This window comes from Hypomesus transpacificus, chromosome 14 (assembly GCF_021917145.1).
Source record: "Hypomesus transpacificus isolate Combined female chromosome 14, fHypTra1, whole genome shotgun sequence".
In the NCBI taxonomy this organism is placed as follows: domain Eukaryota; kingdom Metazoa; phylum Chordata; class Actinopteri; order Osmeriformes; family Osmeridae; genus Hypomesus; species Hypomesus transpacificus.
Window position 1 is genome coordinate 4,781,693 of NC_061073.1, and position 25,873 is coordinate 4,807,565.

Here is a 25,873-nt window from a genome sequence, read left to right on the forward strand (position 1 = left end):
ACAATCCTTTTTTGCCCCTCTCCACTATCTCTTCCATAAACACAAACAAGGTCCGTCATTGTTCATGCTTGCGCCCTGAAACGGATGAGGACAAATGGATCAGCTAGCCACCCCTGTAAACCTCTAATGTGAAAAATGCCACAAGTGTGAACTTTTGGGGAGGGTTCCCTCCGTCCCGTCCCCCCTCCCGACACTCTCTGGTTGAGGCAACCTTATTTTAGTGTGCCTCAGAGGAGAGCCTGGGCCACAATGGGGGGGAAGTGGCAGGGCAAAGCCAGGGGCTGGGAGGGCTGTGATGGAGTGCCTGAGAGCCGGAGAAGGGAAAGCTGTGATTAGAATATGAATAGAACCACAGGAGAAGGGGGGGCTGTAGAGGAGGAGGAGGGGGGAGGAGAGGGGGCGAGGAGAAAGGGGGATTATGGCTGAATTACTCAGCCACACGGTGGATGGCGATGGAGGCCTCCCTGCTCCTGGGGTCCCTGACAGGGTGGGGCACCGCCGCTCTCCCACACACACCTGGGCGCCACCCCAGCGCCTTAGGGTGCACTTTATTCAACTCCCCTGTGGTCACAAAACCAGAAATGTTTACCATTTACATTTACATTTACATTTACATTTAGTCATTTAGCAGACGCTCTTATCCAGAGCGACTTACAGTAAGTACAGGGACAGTCCCCCGAGGCAAGTAGGGTGAAGTGCCTTGCCCAAGGACACAATGTAATTTGGCTCGGACGGGAATCGAACTAGCGACCTTCAGATTACTAGCCCGATTCCCTAACCGCTCAGCCACCTGACTCCCAGGCGAGACAAGTGTCACATACACTTCAATCACTTTCAAATATCAGGTTAGTCAAGTCCAGTCAGTGACTGTAGTTGTTTTTAAGCATATTTGAGAATTTGACTTACTATTTCTGGCCTGCCAACATCCCCCTGAGTAGGGGGGGCGGGGTGGTGATTCAATGGGTGCGCAAATCCACCATCCTACAGCATGGGCAGGACCATCTGACAGCTACACCAGGGAAGACCAGACGGTTTGAGTTTGGCCAAGCTATGGTGGCCAACGAGGATCAAATCAATCCCAGAAGGTGGCAGCCGTCCTCTCCCTATCAAGCCTGTGTCAGACCATCATTAGACCCTGCTAAGACAGGTGCAACAGCAGTTCCCCCCTCCTCACACACAACCCTCTAGTGGCACCATTCTACTGATGTGAAATGCTTTTGTCCAATCAAAGGGCTCAGTGTGGGGGTCAGGCTTTGAGGTGTGTATATGTTGGTGGTATTAACCAAGAAGGGGGCAGGCAGGGGGGGGTCGACACAAAACAACCTTTTCTCCAACTGTCAGTGAAGAACTAGGTTGTAGCAGTACTTAATCAGAGGGCTACAATACCTCCCTTTAGTGTTCTCACACTGAACACGTCCCCTGCTCTGTCAGGCATTCAGCATGGGAGACCACCTCAACGTCTGACTGCCCAGAGAGTTTGAAGGTCTTCTTGCATCCAACACGTCTGCTCACATCAGTAGTAGGCTAACCTGATCACAGTGTATGTCTACAGTAGGTCTAGCTAAGCCATGGCTCCAGAGAATGTCTAGGTATATAGTTACCCTGGTTAGAGTATGTCTAGGTATATAGTCGCCCTGGTTACAGAGTATGTCTAGGTATATAGTCGCCCTGGTTACAGAGTTTGTCTAGGTATATAGTTGCCCTGGTTACAGAGTTTGTCTAGGTATATAGTTACCCTGGTTACAGAGTATGTCTAGGTATATAGTTACCCTGGTTACAGAGTATGTCTAGGTATATAGTTACCCTGGTTACAGAGTACGTCTAGGTATTAGACATGTGGATGTGTTATCATTAGAGAAGGTTGCCGATTGTGGTAAAGACGTGCAGTGGTGTTTTGCATACAAGACAGAAACAAGCATGAAATAGTAGAGATAAAATGGGTGTATGCAATCATAGTTTAATATTTACAGTACATACACACTACTATAATGCAATCACCAAGGAAAACATGCATTACAAAAACCATCAACCAACATGAAAATGAACAAAATCAAACCAGAAATATTTGCATGCCTACATGTTGTAGATCTGCTAGCAAAAATAAAAAAAACTAAATGGTTCATAACTGAGGTTTCCAATAAAATGCACAATTACTTGCATATCATTTATTGTAACTGATCCAGGCCTGTTTGACAGGTGTCAACCGAGATAGTCAATGTTGCTTATTTTTTCCCTCCAATTCTGATCCAGCCCTTCGTTTCTCTCCTCTGCCCTCATTTCCCATACACTCTCATCCCCTTCTCCTTTTCCCTCTCTTCTCCTCTCTTCTCCTCTCTTCTCCTCTCTTCTCCTCTCTTCTCCTCTCTTCTCCTCTCTTCTCCCTTTTCTTTTCTACCCTCCCCTATGGCCTCCATCAGCAGCTCAGTCGTTGTAGCGGGCCAGTTTGAGGCGAGGCACGATGTTCATGGACTGCAGCTCCTGGAAGAGCAGCTTGCAGGCGTAGGGGATCCTCAGCGATGACACGTGACACGACGACTTACAGTAGTGGCACCTTAGGACAAGGGGACCACATTCAAGATGAAGAAAGCTACGGGGTCTTGTAAATATCAACAGTCATAATGTCAACTCGCTCACCAGCCTGAGTAACCCAGCAGGCCGCACTGTCCGCAGACGTCCACCTCGAAGGCGTCGCTGGAGATCATGAGGCGCTCCAGCAGCAGCATGCTGGCTCCGTAGCCAATCAGGCAGTCCCGCTCCATCTCTCCCAGGCGGAGGCCCCCGTCCCTGGAGCGACCCTCCGTGGGCTGTCTGGGAGGGTCAGGGAAGAGAGAGGCAGAGAGAGGCAGAGAGACAGTGACAGAGAGAGGCAGAGAGACAGTGACAGAGAGAGGCAGAGATACAGAGACAGAGAGAGAGAGGCAGAGAAAGACAGAGAGGCAGAGAGAGAGAGAGAAGGAGACAGAGAGAGACAGAGAGGCAGAGAGAGAGAGAAAGAGACAGAGAGGCAGAGACAGACAGAGAGAGGCAGAGAGAGAGAGAGAAAGAGAAAAGCAGAAAGGCAGCGACAGAGAGAGGCAGAGAGGCGCAGAGAGAGAGAGAGAGAAAGAGACAGAGAGAGGCAGAGAGACAGGGAGAGGCAGAGAGACAGGGAGAGGCAGAGAGAGAGAGAGGCAGAGAGAGAGAGGCAGAGAGAGAGAGAGAGGCAGAGAGAGAGAGAGGCAGAGAGAGAGAGAGGCAGAGAGAGAGAGAGGCAGAGAGACAGTGACAGAGAGAGAGAGGCAGAGAGAGAGAGGCAGAGACAGAGAGGCAGAGACAGAGGCAGAGAGAGAGGCAGAGAGAGACAGAGAGAGGCAGAGAGACAGAGACAGAGAGGCAGAGAGAGAGAGAGAGAGAGAGAGAGAGAGAGAGAGAGAGAGAGAGAGAGAGAGAGAGAGAGAGAGAAAGAGAGACAGAGAGAGGCAGATGGAGACAGAGAGAGAGAGGCAGAGAGAGAGTCAGAAACAGAGAAGATGGGAGAGTGTGAAAGAGTGAATTACAGAGGGAAGAGAACACCAAATTGCCAGTCTTGTACCATTTTAACCGAACAAGGACAAAGTCAAACCAATGGGACCCGTATGGTGGAGTTCTACCATGCCCTTACAAACACAGAGCGTTACATGCCCTTCTGATCCTTGATTTCCTGCTGCACTATGCACTACTTGTATGTTGCGTCGGATTAAAGCGTCTGCTGAATGCGTCGTGTTAAACGTAAACAAAGCTCAGCTATGACTCACCTACATTTAGTCATTTTAGCAGACGCTCTTATCCAGAGCGACTTCAGCAAGTACAGGGACATTCTCCCCGAGGCAAGTAGGGTGAAGTGCCTTGCCCAAGGACACAACGTCATGTGCACCGGCCGGCAATCGAACTGGCGACCTTCAAATTACTAGCCCGATGCTCTACCCGCTCAGCCACCTGACTCACCTGGTAAGAACAGCCCTGGGGCCGCGGGCACGGGCATGCATCTTGTCCAGGACCATGTGTTTCAGCTTCTGGTAGTACACTGGTCCATAGTAGATATAGGCCTCCAGCGGTTCCCTGAGGTCACACCACAATATCACACACTTGGCTTCTAGTTAGAATGATTTGTTCTCGACAGAGAAGGTTACGCGCGTGTGTGTGTGTACCCGGTAATGCCAGAAGTGACGTAGTCTTTGCCCTGGTAGCTGTAGCCGTAGCGGATCAGGTCCTCACACACGTCCTTCACCTTGCTCCCTCCGAAAGCCGTGCCGTAGTGGAAGCGTCCATCCAGCACGCCGGCCTTCCCCGCCAGCAGCTCAATCAGCTTCCCCACCTGGCACGGAAAACACCGGAAACACACGACTGGGGTGTGACTCAGGGGGGGGGGGGGGAATCTGACCGTTTTCTCAGGAGGTTCTCTTTCCAAGATTCATCTCCTCACATACTTGTTTGACTTTGAAACAGTGTGGTCGGACGATAAATATATACAATGAACGAAGCTGTCAAATATTTTGTGTTTGGTCAGGGGTAACGGTCAAGGCAGTACAAGGCAGGAAGAGCCTTTGACCCCTGACCCCTGCTGCTTTGGGATGGTGGTTGGGTATGGGGGGGTGGTGATCCTCCCTGTGCAAACATAGCTATGGACTGGTCATGACAACCAGCCTGGGAGGAGTCCGGATTTCAGGCTAGATTATAGCACGGCTGTCTGAACCGAGTTGCTACCTACCCGGAACCCTGATCCAGGCCATTAGACCACCTGGAGTTCTGCTTCTGGTATGAAACCTCAAAAACACACCGCTGCCATCTTTACGGCTGGCCGCAATAAGTTTGCTACCGTTTCCACAGCAACCCAATCCTGTGGCGCTAACAATGAGCGGAGCAGTGGATGGGTGAATGGGGGGGGGGGGCGTGTCCTGCAAGCCCGTGACAGGCTGGAGAACAGGGGAGATAACGAGGGGTTTGTCTCAGCTACTGGAGAAGGAGACGTCTTCAGGCCAGGGTACTTTATATTTTAGAAGTGTGCGTGTATGTGTGTGACACAGTCATTCTGTAAGGGCGGTTGTTATACACTTAGGGAGTGTGTGTGTGTGTGTGTGTGTGTGTGTGGGGGGGGGGGGGTGAGATACGTACCGTCATTCTGGAGGGGTACCCATGAGGATTCATGATGATGTCAGGACAGATGCCCGAGTCGCAGAAGGGCATGTCTTCTTGGGGCACAATGAGACCACACACACCTGCAAGCGGAGGAGAGAGGGTTCATAACACATCCACAGCTCTATGGAGGAGAGAGGGTTCATAACACATCCACAGCTCTATGGAGGGTTCATAACACATCCACAGCTCTATGGAAGAGAAAGGGTTCATAACACATCCACAGCTCTATGGAGGAGAGAGGGTTCATAACACATCCACAGCTCTATGGAGGGTTCATAACACATCCACAGCTCTATGGAAGAGAAAGGGTTCATAACACATCCACAGCTCTATGGAGGAGAGAGGGTTCATAACACATCCACAGCTCTATGGAGGAGATAGGGTTCATAACACATCCACAGCTCTATGGAAGAGAGAGGGTTCATAACACATCCACAGCTCTATGGAGGAGATAGGGTTCATAACACATCCACAGCTCTATGGAGGAGAGAGGGTTCATAACACATCCACAGCTCTATGCAGGCCCATCCTCTTTATAGCAGTCTAGTTGAAAGGGCCTGAGTTTGACATGGAGGAAGGGTGCCGGGCAGGGGGGGGAGGGGTGCAGGGGCCCCACTAGCTGGGGGGGGGCGCGGTAGCTGGGAGTGTTAAGTGTGAGGGCAAATGTTTGCTGAGGGGCCGAGGCACTCTCCCCTGGCCAGGGCAAACAGATCACTGTCCCATTTGCAAATGAAAGAGGGGGAGAAGAGAGAGAGCCGGGGGGGGGGAGCAAGCAGGAAATGCAGGAAGGTGCTCTGGCTGAGGCCAGGATTACACGTCCACGACTGTGCGGAGGAAGGGAACGAGGGCTCCACTGGACAGGAGGAGGGGAAACCAGATCTGTGTCCCCCGGGGACAAAAACCCCCGGGATGGGGGGGAAGGAGAGGGGGGAGCAGCAGCCTGGGATTCAATGCTAAGAAAAGGCCAAACACACCAGAGCCCCAATGACAGAGGGAGAGAATGAGGAAGAAGTCGAAAGAACAGGGAAAGAGCAAAAGGGAGAGGACTAAAGGGGGATAAAACAAGGGAGAGGGAAGAGGTAGCAAGGTAGAGGGGTGTGGAGAGAGCAGGGGAGGGAGAGAGTCCCAAGCAGACATCCACAGTGGTGTTTGTTTTGGTGTGAAAGTGAATGATAAAAGAGGCATGAAATCAGCAGAGAAAGGCGAGACAACAGCTCGGGTCCCTGAGCCCTCCATCACCCCTCCACACAGACCCACAGTGGCGGCTTCCACAATGGGCCGCTCTAACACCGCCCCCCCCTCTCCACAGCCAACACAGCTGTGTGTGGGGGGGTGGGGCTGTGTGTGGGGGGGGGGTCACCGGTAAATAATTAACTTATTCTGCTCTGGTGACCACAGTTTATGAGGCTAGCCAGGGGTGTGAGATTTAATAACGTAGCCAAACTCCAAAATAAATCAACAGACAACTGTTGTTCCAGTTGTTAACGATGAAATTGGAACGTTACGTTTGTAAAACGAAAGTCAAAAGTACCCTGCTCAGTACCTGAGTTGTAGCACTCAGCTCAACTCAGATTAAACTACATCAATCAACTAGGGAGTATCAGGCTGCTACATCAGCCCTGCTCCTCAGCCCCCCCCCCAGCCCTGCTCCTCAGCCCCCCCCCAGCCCTGCTCCTCAGCCCCCCCCCCAGCCCTGCTCCTCAGCCCCCCCCCCTCCCCCAGCCCTGCTCCTCAGCCCCCCCCCCCCTCCCCCAGCCCTGCTCCTCAGCCCCCCCCCCCCAGCCCTGCTCCTCAGCCCCCCCCCCCCCCCCCAGCCCTGCTCCTCCCCCAGGTCTCTCTGCTCCTCTCCAGCAATAAAGTCCTGCCTACTCCTCCCTTCTCTCCCCCAGATCTCCTCTCTTCTCTCCCCCAGATCTCCTCTGGCCCAGCCCCTTAATGAAGGGAGTGAATTATGCGTGGCGCCAGTTAGCTCACCGATTAAACCATCATACAACCCCCTCCTCCCCCCCCTCCTCTGCCCCCCCCCCTCCTCCTCCAGTTGACGGCACAACCGGGGCCTGTAAACAATTTTCCCAGGACTGCTGGGGGTGTAATACATTTGCATAGTCTGGCATGGCACAAAGAGCCAATTAATTGAAAAGCCGCTCTAGAAACATGAGATGGGGGGGGGGGGGGGGGGGGGGGGGGGGGGGGGGGGGGGGGGGGGGGGGGGTTGGCAGAGCTGGCAGAGCTGACTTGGCTGAACACACACACTACATGCTTGCCCAGGCAGACACACACACACACACTACATGCTTGCCCAGGCAGACACACACACACACACTACATGCTTGCCCAGGCAGACACACACACACACACACTACATGCTAGCCCAGACACACACACACTACATGCTAGCCCAGACACACACACACTACATGCTAGCCCTGGCAGACACACACACACACACACACACTACATGCTTGCCCAGGCAGACACACACAACATGCTAGCCCAGGCAGACACACACACACACTACATGCTAGCCCAGGCAGACACACACACACACACACACACAAACACACTACATGCTAACCCAGGCAGTATATGCCCAGGAGGGTCAGAGAGCCCAGACACCAGAGATGCAGTAGAAGCAACAAGCTACGTTCCCTGACAGGTATCCCCTGCCCTTGTTGAGCAGCCAACAGTTTGGGCTGTAGACTGTGGAGACGTTGGGTGAAGATGCTTGGACATCGTGGATGCACTCAAACGCCTGGCCTCAGTGGGCTGAACGCCGGGCGAAGCGTCTCTGGGAGGGGCTTCACCTTTCTGTCCGTGACGGCTGCTGAACTTGTCTCCGATCTCGGGCCTCCTGGTCTGCCTGAGCAGGATCTTGATGAGGAACGCGTCGTCGGCGTTGGAGGAGATCATCACCTTCTCGATGTAGGAGTCAGTGGAGCCCTTGTAGCTGTGGCACGGGACGACAACACGACAACACTTAGAAAACCCCTCGGCGCCACAAACTAACGTTGCCCACCATCGTCTGACCCTCGCCACGTGGCCAGCCGTAGGCCCGTCAGACACAGAGATGCAGTTGACATGGCGAGGAGAGTCCCGCCACATCCCGATCCTAAATCAGCAGCTTCACACTGAGATGCTTGATGAAGTCCAAACGAGGACGTGGAGGAGGAGAGAGAGAACAGAGGGAGGAGGAACAGGAGAGGGGAAGGGGGGGGGGGGGGGAGAGCAGGCAGGCTTACCCGACGGGCACGTCTCTGTACTGGGGCTGGCCAGGCTGGGTGCCCCCCTCCAGGGGCGTCTGGGTCACGGTGGGCATGGACTTGTTCACCAGTACCTGCTTGTTCTCCACTTTCTCTCCTGGGACATGGTGAGAAGAAGACACGCATCCGAGACTAAAATGAACACCTTGATACGAGCCGTATCTGCTATTTGGCGTCAAACACGAGGGAAACATGTATATTACAGCATTACAACAAGTCAGATCAGACCGAGTTTGGCAGAGAGAGAGCAGGGTGGCAGAGTGACGCCGCTGACTGCTAGCTAATCCCGTTCTGCACACCCGGGTCTACAAGTTAGCCTGATCCACTGATAGAGGCAAGCTAGCCATGTCTCACCAGGGGAGCAGATGCCGTCGGCGTCCAGGATGCTGTGTCTCCAGATGGGCTTGCGTGTGGCAGCGTCCAGCATGGGACCCATCACCTTGTCGAAGGTCTGGTTGGTGTAGCGTCTCAGCGTACACTTGGCGTTCTTGTAGACCAGGCACCTGCCGAAGCCTGGGGGAGCGGGATGGGGGGTTCAAAACATGGTTAGACCTGGGCTAGGACCTGATGGGGTCATGGTTAGACCTGGGCTAGGACCTGATGGGGTCATGGTTAGGCCTGGGCTAGGCTCTGACGGGGTCATGGTTAGACCTGGGGCTAGGCTCTGACGGGGTCATGGTTAGACATGGGCTAGGACCTGATGGGGTCATGGTTAGGCCTGGGGCTAGGCCCAAAGAGCTCACCTCTGTCCAGGGAGGCTTTGTTGAGAATCAGGGCGTCCTCAATGTCGTATCCACTGTAGCTCATCACGGCCACTGTGGCGTTCTGCCCCGCTGGCAGCTTCTCAAAATCGATGAGCTCAATGGTCTTGGTCTTCACCATGGGTCTCTGGGGGTAAGCCAGCAGGTACATCAATGTGTCGATGCGGTTCCTCTGGTTGTAGCCGATCGTACCTGGGAAGTGATAGATCATGGAGAAGATCAACAATAGCACAGCTCGAGTGCCACGCGGCTCGACGACACAACAGTCGCGGGGAAACTGCGACGCCGCTCGGCGACGGTGTAGCTCGGCAACGAACACAGCCTGAACGGCAGCGCAGCTAAACAACAAACGCAGGTCAACTACAGTTCAGCTCAACCGCAGGAGGTTCCAAGCTCGGTCTTCCTGCAAGGGTTAGGGAGGAGAGGGAGGGAAGAGGGGGTGGGGGTTAGGGAGGGAGAGGGGGGGGGGTTACGGAGGAGAGGGAGGGAATAGGGGGTAGGGGTTAGGGAGGGAGGGAAGAGGGGGTGGGGGTTAGGGAGGGAGAGAAGAGGGGGTGGGGGTTAGGGAGGGAAGAGGGGGTGGGGGTTAGGGGGGAGAGGGAGGGAAGAGGGGGTGGGGGTTAGGGGGGAGAGGAGGGAAGAGGGGGTGGGGGAAGAGGGGGTGGCAGGGGGACTGGGCTCCATGTAGCGAATGTCAACAGTGTCGTTTTAGTCAGTTTGGGTTACCGGGGTGCCCAGGGTGTGCATTCTGCCCCGCAGCTGAACACACTGAGCCAGCACAGCCGGTAGAAGCACAATGACGGGCTAATGACACTCAGGGTGACTGGCACAGAGAGGGCCTCCGCACACACATCCCACAATACAGCACCCACGTAACAGCCCGAGGTTTGATGTCCATGAGCATACACACGCAGGCAAACACACAATCACACACACATACACACGCAGGCAAACACACAATCACACACACATACACACGCAGGCAAACACTCAATCAAACACACACACAAATGTGTTCTGACAAGATCATGTGTGTGTATGAGGAACAGAGGGGGACTGAACAAGGATGCTTCTGTGAGGGAATGTGAGTCCTATCGTGTACGTAACTGACTTCCCCCTGTGAGTGTGTCGAGAGTGTACTGTAGTGGATATTTGGATATAACACTGAGCAGTTTCAGACTGTTTGTATTACCCATGGCCTGCTTTCCCATGGCACACTGGTAGGTGTTTCTGGGGGACTGGTTGTGGTGGGGGTAGGGGATGAGTCCTGCACACACCCCCAGCAAGGTGAAGGGCTCAATCTCCAAGTGGGTGGTTTCCCTAGAAACAAACAAGCGCATTCAGAATACAAATCCCAACAATGGATCATTGGTCCTTCTCATTGATCATTGAGAAATAGGCAGCGTGACACTTAGTTTCAAATCTCGTTCGGAGGAGGTGGAGAGGTTTGTTGTGAGTCGGCCCTCCGAAGGCTCACCCGGTGATCATGTGTTCGTAGAGCGCGATCTGGCAGTCGTTCTCCTCGTTCACATCCAGGTACTCCACTAGGCTCTCGTGGAGGAAGTCCTCAAAGGTTCTGACCACATGATATTAGAGAGAGACATGTGACATTTGTAAACGGTTTCCATAAAAATGAAAACAAACGATTTTCTTGGTAATTGGATGTTAAAGGCAGGGTAGGCAATGTTGTTGAAAAGCACTTTGTCATATTCGCTGAAATAAACTTCACATCATGATACCAACCAATAAATCTAAAGGTTTGACAGTAAAATTAAATCAATCCGATATCTGTGGCTGTCACAGGACTGTAATAAACATGACCTCATTAAGGTTGGACCGGCACTAATGATTGGACGGCATTCGGACTAAATGCAATGATTGGATGGGCTACTTGTCTGTCACCCTCCAGGCTGTAGTCAGGCAGCACATTCATGTTTTTTGGGGGAGTGGCTTTTAAGGGAAGGTGGGGGATATTTTGTTTTGAAACTTTTCAAACTCAAGCAAAAATTGCATGTCCTGCCTTTAATCTAGTTTTGGTAACATGACCTTCAATTGCCTATCATTACCATTCAATTACATTGCAATTCCAATTTACCAAACATTTTGTTACCATAGACCTTTGGCAGTTGCTGTAACCTTTAAGTAAAGTGATGCCGAAATGAATGTCAGTTATAAATGGGAGGACGACCCTTGACGACATTATCACTGTAAAACTTATATCCCTGTGATGACATCACTGTACAACCTATATCCCTGTGATGACATCATCACCGTACGTACCTATTTCCCTGTGATGACATCATCACCGTACGTACCTATATCGCTGTGATGACATCATCGTACGTACTCATATCCCTGTGATGAAACCACCGTACGTACCTATATCCCGGTGATGACATCACCGTACGTACCTATATCCCTGTGATGACATCACTATGCATACCTATATCCCTGTGATGACATCACTGTGCGTACCTATATCTCTTTGAGAGCTGTGATGACATCATCACTGTACGTACCTATATCCCTGTGATGACATCATCACTGTGCGTACCTATATCCCTGTGATGACATCATCACTGTGCGTACCTATATCCCTGTGATGACATCATCACTGTGCGTACCTATATCCCTGTGATGACATCATCACTGTGCGTACCTATATCCCTGTGATGACATCACTGTGCGTACCTATATCCCTGTGATGACATCATCACTGTGCGTACCTATATCCCTGTGATGACATCATCACTGTGCGTACCTATATCCCTGTGATGACATCATCACTGTGCGTACCTATATCACTGTGATGACATCATCACTGTGCGTACCTATATCCCTGTGATGACATCATCACTGTGCGTACCTATATCCCTGTGATGACATCATCACTGTGCGTACCTATATCCCTGTGATGACATCACTGTGCGTACCTATATCCCTGTGATGACATCATCACTGTGCGTACCTATATCCCTGTGATGACATCATCACTGTGCGTACCTATATCCCTGTGATGACATCATCACTGTGCGTACCTATATCCCTGTGATGACATCATCACTGTGCGTACCTATATCCCTGTGATGACATCATCACTGTGCGTACCTATATCCCTGTGATGACATCACTGTGCGTACCTATATCCCTGTGATGACATCATCACTGTGCGTACCTATATCCCTGTGATGACATCATCACTGTGCGTACCTATATCCCTGTGATGACATCATCACTGTGCGTACCTATATCACTGTGATGACATCATCACTGTGCGTACCTATATCCCTGTGATGACATCATCACTGTGCGTACCTATATCCCTGTGATGACATCATCACTGTGCGTACCTATATCCCTGTGATGACATCATCACTGTGCGTACCTATATCCCTGTGAGAGTTCCTCAATGTGGCGGTTCTTCACCATGGGCTGGCCTTTCTTCACGATGATGTAGGGCCTGCAAATCCAGACGAGAAATGATCGTAACCACATCTACAGTGACGGTCATGGTTGTACATACATACGTGATCCATTTCCAAGATGGATGTAGACTTAAACCTAAAAATGTAGACCTAAAATTACATCTTTATTGGCTTAAAATACTATATAGATTAAAGGCAGACTCAACGTAGCTCCATGTGCTGCCCCCCCCCTGGCCCCCCTGCCCGCCCTAGCCCCCCTGCCCGCCCTGGCCCCCCAGTCCCTGGCCCCCCCAGTCCCTGCCCCCCCCAGTCCCTGCCCGCCCTGGCCCTGGCCCCCCAGTCCCTGCCCCCCCAGTCCCTGCCCGCCCTGGCCCTGCCCCCCCAGTCCCTGCCCTCCTGGCCCCCCAGTCCCTGGCCCCCCCAGTCCCTGCCCGCCCTGGCCCTGGCCCCCCCAGTCCCTGCCCCCCCAGTCCCTGCCCCCCCAGTCCCTGCCCGCCCTGGCCCTGGCCCCCCAGTCCCTGCCCTCCTGGCCCCCCAGTCCCGGCCCCCTGGCCCCCCTGGCCCTGGCCCTTGCCCCCCTCACCTGCACAGACGGCCCCCGTCGGAGGAGATGTAGACGCAGCGGTCCGTCAGATTGGTGGAGATGGACACAAACTCGTTGATGAAGCCTGCCCTCCTCATCAGCCTGAAGGTGCTGACCAGCTTGGGGTGGTCCCTGATGACCCCCAGAATGTTACCTGTGGGGGGGGGGGTGTAAACACACACACAGAAGTGTTATACACGCACACACACACACACACACACACACACACAGGGAACTACAAAGAACATCATGCACCATTCTACACAGAACATTCTCAGAGTATGCCGAGAGCTTAGACGGCTCCGCAGGGTTTCCACACCTGCTGCTGTTACTAATTAATTAAGCAGCAACGTTATTTGACAAGTTATCTGCGTCTCGAAATAAATAAATAAAACATTCCTGTAATTAACTGTCCAAGGTCTATGTTAAGACACTAATACTAACTGCTGGCGTTCAATTAATGACTAATCTGAAAACACTGTACAGCACACTATTGTTTTCTGTAAACTGGACACAGTATTTTGTCCTTTATGTTTGAAGGCATAACATATATTCAAAGTTAAGAGTCTTCTCATGCTGTCAACTACAGAAGAAACAGCGAATTAAAAGAAAGTGGTGTGCACCGTATTAATGTGAACCTGAAAACCCAGTGTACGGTCGGTACTGTTATGTGTCTGTACTGTTATGTGTCTGTATCTGCTGTGTCGGTACTGTTATGTGTCTGTGCTGTTATGTGTCTGTACTGTTATGTGTCTGTACTGTTATGTGTCTGTACTGTTATGTGTCTGTGCTGTTATGTGTCTGTACTGTTATGTGTCTGTGCTGTTATGTGTCTGTACTGTTATGTGTCTGTACTGTTATGTGTCTGTGCTGTTATGTGTCTGTACTGTTATGTGTCTGTATCTGCAGTGTCTGTACAGCTATGTGTCTGTATCTGCAGTGTCGTCACCGTTGAGGAAGACGATGAAGACGCTGGGGTAGGAGAGCTCCTCTCCACACAGCAGGTTGACGTCCTCCACACCGAGGTTAAAGGCCAGCTTCACAATGGGGCCGTCCTCCATGTCTGTGGTGATGTGGGTCATCAGGGCTAGGTTCTTCACCAGGCCACAAGCCTAACACACACACACACACAACAAGGTCGTGTTGGAGGTCCAGGGGCAGGTGTGTGTGTGTGTGTGTGTGGGGGGGGTTATATGTATGGATAGGTGCAGGTGTGTGTTTGGGGGGGTAGCTGTCCAGGTCAGGTGCAGGTGTGTGTCTGGGGGGGTAGCTGTCCAGGTCAGGTGCAGGTGTGGTAGCTGTCCAGGTCAGGTGCAGGTGTGTGTCTGGGGGGGTAGCTGTCCAGGTCAGGTGCAGGTGTGTGTCTGGGGGGGTAGCTGTCCAGGTCAGGTGCAGGTGTGTGTCTGGGGGGGTAGCTGTCCAGGTCAGGTGCAGGTGTGTGTCTGGGGGGGTAGCTGTCCAGGTCAGGTGCAGGTGTGTGTCTGGGGGGGTAGCTGTCCAGGTCAGGTGCAGGTGTGTGTCTGGGGGGGTAGCTGTCCAGGTCAGGTGCAGGTGTGTGTCTGGGGGGGTAGCTGTCCAGGTCAGGTGCAGGTGTGTGTCTGGGGGGGTAGCTGTCCAGGTCAGGTGCAGGTGTGTGTCTGGGGGGGTAGCTGTCCAGGTCAGGTGCAGGTGTGTGTCTGGGGGGGGTGTAGCTGTCCAGGTCAGGTGCAGGTGTGTGTCTGGGGGGGTAGCTGTCCAGGTCAGGTGCAGGTGTGTGTCTGGGGGGGTAGCTGTCCAGGTCAGGTGCAGGTGTGTGTCTGGGGGGGTAGCTGTCCAGGTCAGGTGCAGGTGTGTGTCTGGGGGGGTAGCTGTCCAGGTCAGGTGCAGGTGTGTGTCTGGGGGGGTAGCTGTCCAGGTCAAGTGCAGGTGTGTGTCTGGGGGGGTAGCTGTCCAGGTCAGGTGCAGGTGTGTGTCTGGGGGGGTAGCTGTCCAGGTCAGGTGCAGGTGTGTGTCTGGGGGGGTAGCTGTCCAGGTCAGGTGCAGGTGTGGTAGCTGTCCAGGTCAGGTGCAGGTGTGGTAGCTGTCCAGGTCAGGTGCAGGTGTGTGTCTGGGGGGGTAGCTGTCCAGGTCAGGTGCAGGTGTGTGTCTGGGGGGGTAGCTGTCCAGGTCAGGTGCAGGTGTGTGTCTGGGGGGGTAGCTGTCCAGGTCAGGTGCAGGTGTGTGTCTGGGGGGGTAGCTGTCCAGGTCAGGTGCAGGTGTGTGTCTGGGGGGGTAGCTGTCCAGGTCAGGTGCAGGTGTGTGTCTGGGGGGGTAGCTGTCCAGGTCAGGTGCAGGTGTGTGTCTGGGGGGGTAGCTGTCCAGGTCAGGTGCAGGTGTGTGTCTGGGGGGGTAGCTGTCCAGGTCAGGTGCAGGTGTGTGTCTGGGGGGGTAGCTGTCCAGGTCAGGTGCAGGTGTGTGTCTGGGGGGGTAGCTGTCCAGGTCAGGTGCAGGTGTGTGTCTGGGGGGGTAGCTGTCCAGGTCAGGTGCAGGTGTGTGTCTGGGGGGGTAGCTGTCCAGGTCAGGTGCAGGTGTGTGTCTGGGGGGGTAGCTGTCCAGGTCAGGTGCAGGTGTGTGTCTGGGGGGGTAGCTGTCCAGGTCAGGTGCAGGTGTGTGTCTGGGGGGGTAGCTGTCCAGGTCAGGTGCAGGTGTGTGTCTGGGGGGGTAGCTGTCCAGGTCAGGTGCAGGTGTGTGTCTGGGGGGGTAGCTGTCCAGGTCAGGTGCAGGTGTGTGTCTGGGGGGGTAGCTGTCCAGGTCAGGTGCAGGTGTGTGTCTGGGGGGGTAGCTGTCCAGGTCAGGTGCAGGTGTGTGTCTGGGGGGGTAGCTGTCCAGGTCAGGTGCAGGTGTGTGTCTGGGGGGGTAGCTGTCCAGGTCAGGTGCAGGTGTGTGTCTGGGGGGGTAGCTGTCCAGGTCAGGTGCAGGTGTGGTAGCTGTCCAGGTCAGGTGCAGGTGTGTGTCTGGGGGGGTAGCTGTCCAGGTCAGGTGCAGGTGTGTGTCTGGGGGGGTAGATGTACAGGTCAGGTGCAGGTGTGTGTCTGGGGGGGTAGCTGTCCAGGTCAGGTGCAGGTGTGTGTCTGGGGGGGTAGATGTACAGGTCAGGTGCAGGTGTGTGTCTGGGGGGGTAGCTGTCCAGGTCAGGTGCAGGTGTGTGTCTGGGGGGGTAGCTGTCCAGGTCAGGTGCAGGTGTGTGTCTGGGGGGGTAGATGTACAGGTCAGGTGCAGGTGTGGGCCGTAGGCAGGACTCACCTCCCCCTCCGGGGTGTCAGAGGGGCACAGCATTCCCCACTGGGAGGGCTGCAGGGAGCGCGGCCCACTGACCTTCCTGGTCTTCTCAAACTGGGACGAGATCCTGGTCATCATGCCCAGCGCCGAGATGAAGGAGAGCCGGGACAGCACCTGGGTCACGCCCTGCCGGTCCATCTTGAACCTCTTCAGGGACCAGTTGCCCTGGTAACAAGGTAGCAGGAAACACGTGACCATCGAGGGAGGTGCGATTTGTCATGTTGGCCGACGGTGATGTCGGGGCTGAAGCCATCCTGGGCAGACGGAGGCACTAGGGGCACCCACCGTGGAGATGGCGTTGACCATGCCGTTGGTGATTTGGTCTTGGCGCATGTGCTTGACCACGTCGAACTGAGCGGCCCTCTGCTTGGGGATGATCTGGTCGGAGATCTTCTTCAACTCCGAGTTGAACTTTTTGAAGAGGTCCTCAAAGAGCAGAGACAGGAGCTGGTGAGAGAGAGAGAGACAGAGAGGGGGTGAGAGAGGGGGTGAGAGAGACAGAGGGTGAGAGAGAGACAGAGAGAGAATACAAGAAAAGGAGAACGCTGTCAATGGAAGATAAGACCACTCCTCTCAAAGCCATCTCCTCCTCCGTTGAACTTGATGAAAGGTTGTTAACATCTGTTCAAGAGGATCTGCTACTGTAAGAGTGCAGAACTTTTCCACGTTCCTTTTGCGTTCCTGACGCCAGCTGAGCTGGAGACGTTCCCGCGCCTGCTGATCAAAGATAGTCCTGCCTGGGCAGAGACTCCAAGCTGCCCCCCCTCCCCCCCTGCTACCCCATCACTTTCTTATCAGCAGAGAGACAAGGCCAACAGCGCTAGCTTTAATAAGCAGGTGTGCCAGGCTGGTGATAAGTCTGACCTGGCCTCACTCCCAGGTCTCTCTGCTCCTCCGCCCCCCCCCTCCACCACCACCACCCTCGACCACATTAGCATACGGCACAATAAACAAGCAGAAATTAATAAAGAAATTAAGCTTCCGCCACAACAGCCGGGCCAATTAGTTGAATGTCAGAGAATCATAATTGGAGCAGTGAGGAGATTGGGAGTGTGTAAGCTCCTGCTGAAAGGAGCCGCTGCCCACCCCCCCCCTCACCTCGACCCCCCCCCCCCCCCGCCCCCCACGGTCTCTCACTCCCCTCAGCCCAGGCAGGTTGTGTGCGTGTGTGTGTGTGTGTAAGGGGGGTTGGGGATGAAAAGGCTGAAGACAGAGGTAATTACATTATCAGAGCCCCGGCCTTGAGGATTAGCTCAATCGCTCCAGTCAAGACGGCCCTTCTTTTGTCACAGTGCTGAAAAATCCCTCTCCCTGCCTCCCTGCCTCCCTGCCTCCCGGCTTCCCGGCCCCGGGATTTGGGTGCCGCTGGCTGCATATCTCTCCCCCCCCCTCCCCCCTCCTCCCCCCCGACAAAGCAAACCAGGAAGGGGGAGTAGAGAGGAGGGGTGTTTGTGTGTGTATGGGGGGGGTACAACAAAACAGAGCAAAACAAAGCGGGGGGGAATAATGGGGAGTATTAATAAAGCTGAGAGAGTGAGACAAAGGCCCAGGTGAGAGATCAGGCAGACGGGGACTGGACCCATTCAAACTGCCACCACAGAACACTGAGAGAATGTGTGTATGTATGCTCGATAGTGTGTATGACGCTTACAAGTGTGTGTGTGTGTGTGTGCGTGCGTGAGAGATAGAAATACTGTGAAAGAGGCACAGATTATGTACAGCGCATGTACAGTATGTGTTTGAGACACGGTATTGATTTTGTAATGTGTGCATGTGTATGAGAGAGAGTATGCATGATGCTTACAAGTGTGTGTGAGAGAGTGAGTCAGAGAGAGAACATTTGACAAGGGTTGGCGTTTACCTGTCCCGCCAGCTCCAGACGCTTGTTGCCATAGTAATCTCGGTCGTCCACCTTGTGCTCCCCCTGTGCCAGTATGACACGGCGCACCATCACCGCCAGGTACACACACTTGGCTCTGAAGTTAAACTCCTTCACCTGCAGGAACACAGCACATTAGTGACACCTCCATGTTAGGATGAGCAACAGGAAGAGACCTACAGGTTAGGATGAGAGACAGGGAGAGACTTACAGGTTAGGATGAGAGACAGGGAGAGATGTACAGGTTAGGATGAGGGACAGGGAGAGACCTACAGGTACGTGGGTTAGGATGAGGGACAGGAAGCGACCTACAGGTTAGGATGAGAGACAGGGAGAGACCTACAGGTGCATGGGTTAGGATGAGGGACAGGGAGCGACCTACAGGTTAGGATGAGGGACAGGCAGAGACCTACAGGAACGTGGGTTAGGATGAGGGACAGGGAGAGACCTACAGGTTAGGAAGAGAGACAGGGAGAGACTTACAGGTTAGGATGAGGGACAGGGAGAGACCTACAGGTTAGGAAGAGAGACAGGGAGAGACCTACAGGTTAGGATGAGGGACAGGGAGAGACCTACAGGTTAGGATGAGGGACAGGGAGAGACCTACAGGTACGTGGGTTAGGATGAGGGACAGGGAGAGACCTACAGGTACGTGGGTTAGGATGAGGGACAGGGAGAAACCTACAGGTACGCGGGTTAGGATGAGGGACAGGGAGAGACCTACAGGTACGCGGGTTAGGATGAGGGACAGGGAGAGACCTACAGGTACGTGGGTTAGGATGAGGGACAGGGAGAGACCTACAGGTACGTGGGTTAGGATGAGGGACAGGGAGAAACCTACAGGTACGCGGGTTAGGATGAGGGACAGGGAGAGACCTACAGGTACGTGGGTTAGGATGAGGGACAGGGAGAGACCTACAGGTACGTGGGTTAGGATGAGGGACAGGGAGAGACCTACAGGTACGTGGGTTAGGATGAGGGACAGGGAGCGACCTACAGGTTAGGATGAGAGACAGGGAGAGACCTACAGGTGCATGGGTTAGGATGAGGGACAGGGAGCGACCTACAGGTTAGGATGAGGGACAGGCAGAGACCTACAGGAACGTGGGTTAGGATGAGGGACAGGGAGAGACCTACAGGTTAGGAAGAGAGACAGGGAGAGACTTACAGGTTAGGATGAGGGACAGGGAGAGACCTACAGGTTAGGAAGAGAGACAGGGAGAGACCTACAGGTTAGGATGAGGGACAGGGAGAGACCTACAGGTTAGGATGAGGGACAGGGAGAGACCTACAGGTACGTGGGTTAGGATGAGGGACAGGGAGAGACCTACAGGTACGTGGGTTAGGATGAGGGACAGGGAGAAACCTACAGGTACGCGGGTTAGGATGAGGGACAGGGAGAGACCTACAGGTACGCGGGTTAGGATGAGGGACAGGGAGAGACCTACAGGTACGTGGGTTAGGATGAGGGACAGGGAGAGACCTACAGGTACGTGGGTTAGGATGAGGGACAGGGAGAGACCTACAGGTACGTGGGTTAGGATGAGGGACAGGGAGAGACCTCAGGTACGTGGGTTAGGATGAGGGACAGGGAGAAACCTACAGGTACGCGGGTTAGGATGAGGGACAGGGAGAGACCTACAGGTACGCGGGTTAGGATGAGGGACAGGGAGAGACCTACAGGTACGTGGGTTAGGATGAGGGACAGGGAGAGACCTACAGGTACGTGGGTTAGGATGAGGGACAGGGAGAGACCTACAGGTACGTGGGTTAGGATGAGGGACAGGGAGAGACCTACAGGTACGTGGGTTAGGATGAGGGACAGGGAGAGACCTACAGGTACGTGGGTCAGGATGAGGGACAGGGAGAGACCTACAGGTACGTGGGTCAGGATGAGGGACAGGGAGAGACCTACAGGTCGTGGGTTAGGATGAGGGACAGGGAGAGACCTACAGGTACGTGGGTTAGGATGAGGGACAGGGAGAGACCTACAGGTACGTGGGTCAGGATGAGGGACAGGGAGAGACCTACAGGTACCTGGGTCAGGATGAGGGACAGGGAGAGACCTACAGGTCGTGGGTTAGGATGAGGGACAGGGAGAGACCTACAGGTACGTGGGTTAGGATGAGGGACAGGGAGAGACCTACAGGTACGTGGGTCAGGATGAGGGACAGGGAGAGACCTACAGGTACGTGGGTCAGGATGAGGGATGCCAGGAGCTCCCGAGCCTCCTCCATCTTGGTTTTCTTGGGTCCACCCCACATGCGCTGGCGCCGGACTTTGTTCCCGATGTATCTCAGTGCCTGGATGGTTGAAACACACAGGAGTGTCAGAACACACAGTATGTGGACTATAAAAACTCTGTGTGACACTGTGTTGTGTACACAGCAACAACATCTGCTCAGAATACTGAATACTCAAGACATCCTAACTCATCTGCCCATCTCCATCCAAACTGTTGCAATTCAGTTCCTAATCAAGCTTAATTCTTAAGTCATTGGAATGTGTGGGATATATCAGTGTTTATCTCAGGAACAAACAATAACCAAATGGACATTCTAAGGGATTACAGTGGTAGCAGGTCAAGTGAATCCAAAAGGTCATGACCTGGGGCTAGTAACCCCCAGAGACACCCACCCAGCCTCCCTCTCTTACAAACACACACACCAGTATCAGCAGTAACCTGCTCTTCTCTGCTATGAATGAAGGTCAAAGATCAGACAGAGATTCTTCCAACCAGACCACCCACACAATCCTAACCATGCAGTCAGATATTGCTGTTGCACTTGTCTTTTAAAACAAAGCGTATTTGCTCAATTTGACTCATATGGCGTTAGAGACATGTTATTTTATTGTACCATACTAACAATACGTACTTTTTGTAAATTGCTTTGGGAAAAAAGAAAAAGAAAGTGTCTCTTAATGAATAATGTAACTGTATGGAAGCAGCAGCAATAACGACTGCACATATCCACTTGTGCATCGGAATCTGAAGGCTGTCTAGTGCATCCTGGTCTGCATGCGTCAGGTGGCCCAGCCAATATCATTGGTACCCGGGTCTGGTTCCCTTGGTCTGGTACCTGGGTCTGGTACCTGGGTCTGGTACCCGGTACCGTGTACCCGGGTCTGGTACCCGGTACCGGGTACCCGGGTCTGGTACCTGGGTCTGGTACCTGGGTCTGGGTGAAGATCTGGGCCTTCTGACACTCCTCCAGGCTGGGAGCAAAGTTGGCCATGACGTGCTCCTCCGTCCCGATCATCTGCACAATCTCCTGGTCGCTCTCCACTCCCATGGCCTGGAGGGGAGGAGGAGGGAAGTCAGCAGGGGCACCCGGACAGGGAAGATTAAGAAAGAGGTCAGAAAAGAAAGGGGAGAGGGGATCTTGTCGAGGGGGAGGACAGAGAACCCGATGTGTGGAGAGAGGGAGGGGTTGTCTGGGAGAGCAGGAAGAAGGTGGATGGGGAGGTGCAGGGAGGGTGAGAGATGATCTCACTCAAGGAGTAAAGCAGGGAGGGAGTTGTGGAGAGGAGAAAGGATTAGGCAAAGGTGAACTCGAACGAAAGGAAGGAGGGAGGCGCGGCAAAGAGGAGAAGGATGAGGGAGAGGTGATCCGGGAGTCACTTGCTTCTCTGGCATTTGCTTATGCAAATATGGAGCTGTGGGAACGAGGGGGGGTGGGGGTGAGGGGGGTTCACCCAGGATGCACAAGTGCAAGGTAAACAGCTGGTGGCAGACAAACATGGCACTCTAGAAACTAAGCTGCTTCAGTACGCCACACAGCCGTGGAAGGGGGGGGGGGGGGGGGGGGGGCGACACTTGACAAGTGTAACAAAATATTGTAAAAAAGACGACAAAGTTGGTTTGGAACAACTTTGAGACAATCATTTAAAAAAACATACCAACTCAACTCAGTACACAGGTTTCATTACGGAACATTACTTAAATTGCACTAAATATACAAATTGAGACACATTCAAGTTTCAAAAACCAATTTCCAACAGGTTATTTCTAGGTCTACACCACCCTCTGCTGGAGAAATATATTTGTGTTTCATTTTCATGTGTGGTATGTGTGTGTGGTACCTTTAAATTGTGTCTTTTCACTTTGTGTGGGGTTCTGGCTTTATGTGGTTGTGTGTCTTCAATGCCACAGTGTGTGTGGTTGTGTATGTTGTCTCATAGTGTATGTGTGTGTATCTGTACCTTGAATATGATGGCGATGGGGGCGTCCTCTGAAAGCGTGTTGTGTCGGAGGTAGAACCTGCCCTGCTTCACGATCATGTTGGTCCTACTTTTCTTCTCGTGAGTGGAACTGTGGGGGAACCAGAAGCTGTGGTCAGAAGGCACACTACCCCAGGCTGTGGTCAGAAGGCACACTATCCCAGGCTGTGGTCAGAAGGCACACTAAACCCAGGATGTGATCAGAAGGCACACTAAACCCAGGATGTGATCCACATGCCGTCGTCATATTCACTCCTGAATATGATGGTAAACTGGATGTTTACACTGACAGACTTGCATCTTTCTAAGCCACATGAAGCTTTCTAACAAAGATACAAAAAAACTAAAACAATTATGGAGAGAGTCATTTCTTCTAGGACAATAAGTGAGGACAAAAAGGTGTTCAGACTGTTAAAGGCCCGTGCCTAATTGGACCATCCTCATCGGAGGCCGTGTCTGATTGGACGGTGGCATGTTTGCGTGACAGCACCTGGTGACAGAGGCTCCCACGGTTCCTTTCCTGTCCTGATCGACGATGATGCGGTTCTTAGACAGCTGCTCCTGGATCAGGATGACCTTCTCCTGACCCTTCACTATGAAGTAGCCCCCTGCCCGTATAGGAGAAGACACTCAGACACACACACATAGCCAAACACCCATTTAGCAGACCTGAGGTGTGTAGGTGTTGAGCCGGTGTTTGGGCCAGTACCTGGGTCGAGGGGGCACTCGTTGAGCTTGGCATACTCCAGGGGGGTCTTTCCTGTGAGGACACAGTTGGAGCTACGCAGCATGATAGGCATCCTGGGTGAAAAGAACAGTCAAGAGGATATTGGGAGAATGAATCAACAAAGACAGACAGATGTCGACAACACAATGTAGGCCCTTCCATCACCACAACGAGGCCTCCAGGCCAGTCTAGAAACAGATGACTAGAGTATGACGTAAGAGGGTAGAAGGGGAGGGGGACGGTTGGATTTGGGCAGCTGCCTACCGTCCAATGGGAAGTGCGTTCCGGATGATTCTCTGGCTGCCTCGTGTGTACTCGATGTCCACAGTGATGGGCGCCGAGTATGTCATGTCCCTCAGACGACACTGGCAGAGGGGTCACAGGACGCGGTTCAGCTTTAGGATTGTACTAAACCCTACTAGTTAAAGGAACAGTCCTAAACACCACTGGTTAAAGGAACAGTCCTAAACCCTACTAGTTAAAGGAACAGTCCTAAACACCACTGGTTAAAGGAACAGTCCTAAACACTACTGGTTAAAGGAACAGTCCTAGACACCACTGGTTAAAGGAACAGTCCTAGACACCACTGGTTAAAGGAACAGTCCTAAACACTACTGGTTAAAGGAACAGTCCTAAACACCACTGGTTAAAGGAACAGTCCTAAACACCACTGGTTAAAGGAACAGTCCTAAACACTACTGGTTAAAGGAACAGTCCTTGACACCACTGGTTAAAGGAACAGTCCTAAACCCTACTGGTTAAAGGAACAGTCCTAAACACTACTGGTTAAAGGAACAGTCCTAAACACCACTGGTTAAAGGAACAGTCCTAAACACCACTGGTTAAAGGAACAGTCCTTGACACCACTGGTTAAAGGAACAGTCCTAAACCCTACTGGTTAAAGGAACAGTCCTAAACACTACTGGTTAAAGGAACAGTCCTAAACACTACTGGTTAAAGGAACAGTCCTAAACACTACTGGTTAAAGGAACAGTCCTTGACACTACTGGTTAAAGGAACAGTCCTAAACACCACTGGTTAAAGGAACAGTCCTAGACACTACTGGTTAAAGGAACAGTCCTAAACACCACTGGTCATAGGAACAGTCCTAAACACTACTGGTTAAAGGAACAGTCCTTGACACCACTGGTTAAAGGAACAGTCCTAAAACTAGCAAGTCTGGGTTTGTTGATATTCTTTATCAAGTCTTATTCCAAGACGGGACTGTCATGACACAAATGCATTAGTGCCGTGTTGCTCTGGGCTAACTGATCTCACGAGGAGAGACAAGTTAGTGCCGTGTTGCTCTGTTCTAACCCACCTTATGAGGAGAGACAGGTTAGTGCCGTGTTGCTCTGTGCTAACTGACCTCATGAGGGGAGACAGGTCTTGTTACGTTGAAGCTTTCCTCCACGTCAGGCATGCCCACGTAGATGTTGAGGTATCTGGAGAAAAGGGCTGATGTTACTGCAACAGGCCATCACACTGATACTGCGGCACAGTGAGACATTTCAGAGTGCAGTCCGGTTGAGCCAGTACTGAATATGCCTACTAATTTAGGCTTTGATATCATTCATAACAAATCATGTTAAATGGCTGATGATATATCTGCTCACTTCAGATACCACATGGGGTCTGCGTCACTTGTGATCTTCTCATTGGCCTTCATGATCTTCTTTATCTGCACAGGGAAAGGAGGATGTCTTGTTTTCATAATAGCCAATAATGTAACTGACAATGAACTGGTTTTGCAGAGAATATTCTAGCATAACAGGGACATTATGAGAACAGGTGTTTTCAGAAAGATGGCCCAGTGGTCATCCTCACTCACCTCAACATTGATGAAATAGTTGAAAGAGTCGATATGTTGTTTCACCAGACCTTTAACCTGCAGTGACAGTTATACCAAATTCGATTTTAGGAAGAAGAAATAGTGCAGCCAAATACTTTCGAGGACTAACAGACCCTACACAGGCAAATAACAAATAAGGATACGAATGGAATATTAATATTAAGGAGAAACATCCCTACCTTGAGGAACGCTGGCAATAGTTTCCACTTTTCCTGTCAACAAAGTAGTTCATGGGAATCAAAGCATGACACAACACACTGTTTTGGTACACCCTGTCTGCACAGTGCTACAACATTCTTACAGTCAGCTACACTTAAAAGTCGTGTAGTATTTCTCAGCTGGTAGCACAACGGCACCCAAATGAATTGGACAATGCTAAAGCTGTTAGCTAGCGGCAGTGAACTTCACATCAGTGTTTCAGAAGAAGCCAACATAATCGCGTGCAGTGTGCTCCATCAAGTCGGACCATACGTTACCTACCTCCACAGTGTTGACCGGAGCCGCGAGCTGCTGGGGACTCATGTCCCCAAACTCTTCTCCAAGCAATTCCATTGCTTTGAATGTTAATAAGCGTACACGCTCAGTATTATCCTGACATATCAAACAATGTTACACCTTTGCAGTCACTTCGGCGTGTGCCCCTGATGTGTCACATCATAAACTGTCCGTGTGCAACAAAGGGCAACGCGGCGAAGACAACAGTTCTACATGACA

At 52.6% G+C, this 25,873-nt stretch overlaps 1 protein-coding gene across 1 annotated transcript; it reads right to left on the bottom strand.

Annotated features, from left to right (window-relative positions):
* Positions 1-1,937: 1,937 nt before the first annotated feature.
* Positions 1,938-25,871, bottom strand: polr3b (polymerase (RNA) III (DNA directed) polypeptide B). Its single transcript, XM_047034260.1, has 28 exons — positions 25,640-25,871; positions 25,339-25,371; positions 25,139-25,195; positions 24,924-24,988; positions 24,677-24,752; positions 23,572-23,672; positions 23,290-23,381; positions 23,071-23,188; positions 22,563-22,671; positions 21,533-21,655; positions 20,546-20,662; positions 18,342-18,476; positions 16,766-16,927; positions 16,445-16,645; positions 14,133-14,295; positions 13,184-13,337; positions 12,561-12,635; positions 10,653-10,751; positions 10,368-10,495; positions 9,158-9,367; positions 8,769-8,927; positions 8,394-8,511; positions 7,959-8,101; positions 5,131-5,234; positions 4,167-4,333; positions 3,964-4,077; positions 2,635-2,808; positions 1,938-2,551 (listed from the first exon to the last, which is right to left on the bottom strand). Exons 1-28 carry the CDS (start codon positions 25,709-25,711, stop codon positions 2,422-2,424), a joined length of 3,399 nt encoding a protein of 1,132 aa, XP_046890216.1. The 5' UTR covers positions 25,712-25,871; the 3' UTR covers positions 1,938-2,421.
* Between the last annotated feature and the right edge of the window lie 2 nt (positions 25,872-25,873).